We start from the raw sequence: 7,286 nt of genomic DNA, 5'->3' as shown, positions 1-7,286 counted from the left end.
CTGTTCACAATACATCAACAGCAATGTTTACAACAAATATGACATTAGGGTTTCAGTGTACATGCAAGTATACACTTTAAATGGGTTTGTATTCTCCTTGAATGCATTCTCTTCAATTGCAAGTGTGTCATTAATGGACAAAATGTCTTTCACCGTATGTCATGCTAGAGAACCTACCTTGTCAGTTCTACTAAACGGCAGATGTACTGTAGCTTAATTGATCCAGAAGATGTCTAGTTTAGTTCCTAAGATGTCTGGTCTCTCCTGTCCTTTTTATTGTGATCAGTGGAATAGAGAAGTGGCTCCTCCTTATCTGTGAGTCCCTAGGAGGAGGCCCAGGTGTGGCATGTGGGGATAACGAGCCTGCAGTTCTCTTCTCTGGGCCATCCGCCTGATAGGGGAATGCGGGGCAGCTGTGCATGGTTATCAATACACCCGCTACTCTGTGGGTCACTACAATATGTAATGAACTGGATATTTGTTTTGTTACATTTGATGTTTATTTATTTAGTATATTTTTGTTGTTGTTGTTGTTGTTGTTGTTGGGACTGGTTTCGGGTCCCTTATGGGCCCCATGTTATGGGGTGGAGTGTGATGGTCTATACGGGCTGTTGGTTGTGGGTCTGCTTGAGGCCCTGTCCACACCTATACGTTTTTTTGATAAACGTGGATTTTTATATTCGTTTTGGGGGGGTTCGTCCAGACGCAAACGAGTTTTTGCCCTCTGAAAACGAAGATGTTTAAAAGCGCCTGCCAGAGTGAAGATGTTTAAAAACGCTGTATATTCGCCGTATATTTTTGACGTGTGGACGAGATAGACGGTGCTTTTTGTATTCGTCACGTCATCATGCGCGTAGATTTCTATGATCATGCGCACTGCAGCTGTTTGCTGTTCCCTCCTACGTCATATCCTGTTATTACAACAGGCAACGGTGTTCGAGGCTACACAAGCGAGGAAAATGGATGTGAACAAAGTGCTTCTAGTTCTTTCACTGTTAACTGGACTTTTAACCTGTTTACAGATAAATGCACAGTTAATGATCGAGCACATTGAGAGACAGAGGCGTCTGATTGGCCAGCGGGGCTATGGGGATAATAGTATATCGCCGACTACTGGTGTGGAATGCTCAATGACAGCGTTTATATTGCGTTCATGCGTATGCATGTGGACACAGACATTGTTTATAAACATGATGGTGTGGACGGTCATATTTTTATATGCGAAAAACGTTTATCAAAAAAACGTATAGGTGTGGACATAGCCTTATGTTGCAGGAGAAGCAGACTCAGGCCTTGTCCACACTAATACGTTTTTTGATAAACAAGTTTTTGCCCCCTGAATTCGAACATTTAAAAAAACTCCGGCCAGAGTGAAGTTTTTTTTAAAACGCTGTATATTCGCTGTATATTTTTGATGTGTAGACGAGATAGACAGTTGTCTTTGTGTTCGTCACGTAATTATTCGCGTAGATTTCTATGATCATGCGCACTGCAGCTGTTTCATCCAACGTCATATCCTGGCACCAGTAACTACTTTGTTTAAAACAGGCAACGGTGGTCGAGGCTACACAAGCAAGGAAAATGGATGTGTACAAAGTGCTTCTAGTTCCTTCACTGTCAACTGGACTTTTAACCTGTTTACAGATGTACAAACATGTTTGTTTCTATGGTTAAGAGGTTTATCATGTGCTGAAAGAATCCAGTTTGTTATGCCGTTATAGGTGTAAGAGAGAAACTTTGACTCCAGGGCAGACAGACAGGTAGAGAGTAACTTTGACTCCAGGGGGCCATTCCACTAAAGGCGGATCAGTATAGCGGCGATATAAATAAATGCGGCGCTCAGGCAACTCGAGATTGGAATTCAAGCCTCAGGTGATTCCTCGAACGAGGATCAGCCTTGCGTGATGAGTGTTCACAGAAGACAGGCTTACAAATCTTCGATATCGGCGCGTGCACGCAGACATAAAGAGCCCAGAAGAGTCGATCTGTCGAAATGAAGATACTCCACTCTGCAGGCGTACTACATTTGCGCAGCATTCCCGAATTATTGATCTTTATGAAGACGGAAAAATAAGATGTAAAATAGTGCAATACTGCCGCAATTAACAAGGCGAGGGAAATGGTTTGGCAAGAAATTGCTGACCGATTAAATGCGTAGGTCATACTAGCCCCAGTTATTGTTATATGTTCATATTTTAATAAATGAATATTACTACTGTGGTGATATCAGCAGCAGGCTACAAACCGTCATATCGCCACAATGGCCTAGTGGTATCGACGGCTGCCACAGGATTTATTCATAATTTTTAGACGTGGTTCGAATCCCTCTTCCGACACACTTTTTACTGCAATTTCGTTGTCTGAATCTAATCTAAAATCTCATCTAAAAAAGTATGTAGGCTATAAAATTATGGTGCAGGCTAATTTACAAGAACTGACACGATTACAATGGTGTTTGAAGCCTTTGCATGAAATCTTCGGTTAAATGTAAAAAAAAAAAGAAAAAAAGACTTCGAACTCGCAACCTTTGGGACTCCAGCCGGCTGCCTTAACCACTGCGCCAACCAGACCGCTGTGATAACAGCAATGCAATAGACATACCTATTCATTTTATTTTATTTTGTACATTTTTTAATTTATGTATCCATCGATCTATCTATCTATCTATCACACTTTCTAAATATCTAGTTATCTATCACACAATCAAACTATCTATCGATCGATCACACTTTCAAATTATCAAATTATCTATCTATCACACAGTCAACCTATCCATCTATCTATCTCGTGTGAAGTGGGAACTAATATTTCCTAAAAGACACATGAGGAACTGTCGTTCGGGGTTTAGTTTCCGCCTGTGAGCCTTTTTTGACGCGCGTCTTACCATAGCCTGTGTTTTAGCCTGGTCGCGACCAGGCTAATTATATCTGACTCAGAAGGAGCTCAACCAAGCAGCGAATTATTTGAGCCACATTGATGGCACCGAACGCAAGCTAACATTTTCGAGGCTTAGAACTTTATCGAGGCTTAGAACTTTATCGAGCTTCGTGGAATACCCCCCAGGGCAGACAGACAGGTAGAGAGTAACTTTGACTCCAGGGCAGACAGACAGGTAGAGAGTAACTTTGACTCCAGGGCAGACATACAGGTAGAGTTTAACTTTGACTCCAGGGCAGACAGACAGGTATCCGTTCCCTCGATTTAGTAATTTGTTCCCTCGGTTTAGTAATTCGTTAGAGTTAGGGTTAGGCCCTACGAGCCAGAACGATTGCAAGGATTCTAACCCTAACCCTAACGAATTACTAAACCGAGGGAACAGATTTACTAAACCGAGGGAACAGATTCACACATCAAATAATTGTTCTCTACCATGTGACCCCAGGGGGGCTCCGAAACATACATACACAATGCTACCAGAACACACACACACACACACACACACACACACACACCCAGGCCCTGTCTGGAGCTAAACGAACACTCAGTGGTAGAGTTACTATCATTAGAACTTATGAATTACTGTCATATACAATAGTAACACTTAAAGTAAGCCTAGTATCAGTTATTATGAGATTCCTTCAGAATGGACTCCCTGTTTAACTGCATAATAAATAACCAGAATAACTCAGAACTTATAGTCACTATAATAATAATACTACTACTACTACTAATAATAATAATACTAATAATAGTATACTACTAACAACACTACTAATAATGCTGGAAGCAGAATCTACATTGCACAATTGTATTAGTTGCATTACAGGGAGAAAGTTCTATGTCAAGCTTGGAGATCATGTGTCTGAGAAATATGACAGCGATTTCGGAGTCGCACAAGGGAGCTGCCTTGGTCCACTACTATTCTCACTATACATGTTACCACTCGGGGACATCATTAGAGAGCACAACGTATGTTTCCACAGCTATGCCGATGACACGCAACTGTACATTTCTGCTGAACCAAATGATACTTCAGCTATAGACTCCATTACGAACTGTCTTCTAGCAATAAATAAATGGATGAGCAATAACTTCTTGAAGCTAAACGAGGACAAAACTGAAGTCCTACTGATCGGCCCTAAAGCAAAGAGGGATATGCTGCTTAATAATCTAGGGAAACTGACATCATTGATTAAACCTGAGGTCTAGGTGTTATTTTCGACTCAGACCTAAGCTTCAAGTCCCATATTAACAAGGTGACGAAAACATAATTCTTTCACCTTAGAAACATTGCTAAAGTAAGACCACTTATAAACCAAAAAGATGCTGAAAAACTGATTCATGCCTTTGTCTCAAGCCACTTTTTACTGGGCTTCCTAAAAAAACTACTGCAAGACTTCAGCTTATTCAAAACTCTGCAGCTCGACTTCTAACTAGAACCAAGAGGAGAGAACACATTACTCCGGTCCTAGCTACTCTGCACTGGCTGCCAGTAACATGTAGGGTTGATTTTAAGGTCCTCCTCCTTATATACAAAGCCCTTAATGGGCGAGGCCCAAAGTACATTGCTAATTCCCTTGCCAATTATGTGCCCTCAAGAACACTAAGATCATCTATCGCAGGTTTATTAGAGGTTCCCAGCAACAGTCAGAAGAAGATCGGGAGCGCAGCCTTTGCCAACTATGCCCCAAAGCTTTGGAACACATTACCTTTAGAGATCAGGGAAGCCAGCTCACTAAATATTTTTAAAAGAAAGCTAAAAACGCACTTCTTCAATATAGCCTTCAACTAGCTTATCTGCACCTGCCCACTGCTCATTTGCCAGCTATTGCACTTTAAATATTTTACTGTCCTGGATACTAGATTTCAGGGGTAACCAGGCCCGCCGAGATCCATGTTAGGCTTAAGGAAGGGACAGTAGGTCCTGGATACTAGATTTCAGGGGTAACCAGGCCCGCCGAGATCCAAGTTAGGCTTAAGGAAGGGACAGTAGGTCCTGGATACTAGATTTCAGGGGTAACCAGGCCCGCCGAGATCCAAGTTAAGCTTAAGGAAGGGACAGTAGGTCCTGGATACTAGATTTCAGGGGTAACCAGGCCCGCCGAGATCCAAGTTAGGCTTAAGGCCCTGTCCACACCTATACGTTTTTTTGATAAACGTTTTTCGTATATAAAAATATTACCGTCCACACCAGCATGTTTATAAACAATGTCTGTGTCCACATGCATACGCATGAACGCAATATAAACGCTGTCATTGAGCATTCCACACCAGTAGTCGGCGATATAATATTATCCCCATAGCCCCGCTGGCCAATCAGACGCCTCTGTCTCAATGTTCTCGTTCATTAACTGTGCATTTATCTGTGAACAGGTTAAAAGCCCAGTTAACAGTGAAAGAACTAGAAGCACTTTGTTCACATCCATTTTCCTCGCTTGTGTAGCCTCGAACACCGTTGCCTATTGTAAACATAGTAGTTACTGGTGCCAGGATATGACGTTAGAGGGAACAGCAAACAGCTGCAGTGCGCATGATCATAGAAATCTACGTGCATGATGACGTGACGAATACAAAAAGCTCCGTCTATCTCGTCCACACGTCAAAAATATACGGCGAATATACAGCGTTTTTAAACATCTTCACTCTGGCAGGCGTTTTTAAACATCTTCGTTTTCAGGGGGCAAAAACTCGTTTGCGTCTGGACGAACCCCCCAAAACGAATATAAAAATCCACGTTTATCAAAAAAACGTATAGGTGTGGACAGGGCCTAACTTTGACTCCAGGGCAGACAGGTAGAGGGGGGTCTGCTGTCGAGGAGGAGCAGCTGGTCATAGAAGTTCTGAAACCCAGTTAAATCCTGGATTATGTTGTGTGTTTTCCCCAATAAATCTTTGTGTTTTGCTTTTTGAGTCGATTGGTTGTGACTGGACAGCCTTGACTAAGGCGTTTTGTAAAATAAGCTGCAGTAACTTCTGTGCTGCCTAAGTGTAGAAGCTAGTAGAGGCTATCTAACATGCAGTGTGTTCAATATGGGCAAAGCATTGCACTCACTGAATCAGGATTCAGTGGGACTAATAAAAGGTTAACAAATACAGGTCAACAAAACTGTGTGTGCATACAGCCTCTTCTGTACTCCAATAAAGAAAGAACAGTGTACTGCTTAACTACTTTTATTGGCATGTACATCAAGTGACTCAATTTCAGCTAGAATACATTCAACGATTTCTATAGGGGGAAAACTCATGAGGTATTGTCACATTCAGCAATTTGAGAATGATGAAGATTAAACAGCACAGAAGTTGGAGAAGTTAGAAATGGCTCTCAACTTGTCCTCTACAAACACCTCCTGCCCACTCTCAGTGTAAGTCAGTGCCCTCCAGTTAATCACATTGCCTGGGCTGTAGTTTACATCAGCTGTGAAGTGCTGAATCTCACAAGGAGACAGGACATGGTTCCACACATTCACATCACTGATCAGCCCAACAAATGACTGACTCGTAACAAAGCCCCCCCCATAGGAGTCTTGGTCCTGACCCAGAATGACACTGGGAACACCACCATCAAGCACCCCTGTGTAGCCCGGCGTCTGCGTTGGGCTGGGCTTCCCATTGGTCCACAGCTGACCATCGGTGGAGTTCCAGGTGGCACACACTGAGACCCACACGTTGAGCTCACCTGGCACCCCCTTAAACTTGAGTGCCTTATGCCTGACGTGCAGTTCCAGTCTTCCAGTTACCCTCTTGAACAGCAGCAGGTCGTTGTCGTCTTTTCGGGAGGCCATGGAGAACAGAGTATAGTGTCGCCGCAGGTCTGTGAAATACCTTCAGGAAGAGGTTCATAAATATAGAGTTAGAACAAGAAATATTCAATATCACTATGGATTCAACATGCAGACACAACGTCAAGGTGTTTTCAGTTGTCTAAAGTTGACGACAGAAGTATTGAACACCATATTACCTGAGACATATGGTCGCAGAGCCAAGGATCTCTCCTATTGGTGTCAGCTTCACGTGCGCAGTGTTGGTCTCTCGTGTAAATGTAAACATTTTACCTGTGAGGTCTGGTCAGACAAAGAGGATTCAGTCCATCAAATCAAAACAAACCCTTCAAAGCACATTTGGAATTGTAATGTTAGTACTGTCTGAAGAGATTTCCATTGCATACACAAATGTAAATGGTATGTACTTCCAGGTATGTGTGTAGTGCCATATGATTCATGAATACTGATCGTATGTCAAATGAGCATTCATGTTCAAAGTAAATCAACGGGATGTTCAGATGTCTCACCTTGAGGCTCGGCCCAGCACATGGTGAACATGACCAGCACCACAAAGAGTCTCTCCAT

At 42.6% G+C, this 7,286-nt stretch overlaps 1 protein-coding gene across 1 annotated transcript; it reads right to left on the bottom strand.

Annotated features, from left to right (window-relative positions):
* Positions 1-6,224: 6,224 nt before the first annotated feature.
* Positions 6,225-7,286, bottom strand: LOC308150339 (mucosal pentraxin-like; the record flags this gene model as incomplete). The annotated part of the gene is made up of 3 exons (XM_080523183.1): positions 6,225-6,762; positions 6,899-7,001; positions 7,229-7,286. 3 exons carry the CDS (start codon positions 7,284-7,286, stop codon positions 6,225-6,227), a joined length of 699 nt encoding a protein of 232 aa, XP_080379309.1.

This window comes from Nansenia antarctica (assembly GCF_963989245.1).
Source record: "Nansenia antarctica genome assembly, chromosome: 2".
Lineage (NCBI taxonomy): Eukaryota > Metazoa > Chordata > Actinopteri > Argentiniformes > Microstomatidae > Nansenia > Nansenia antarctica.
This window is presented reverse-complemented; position numbering and strand designations above follow the sequence as displayed.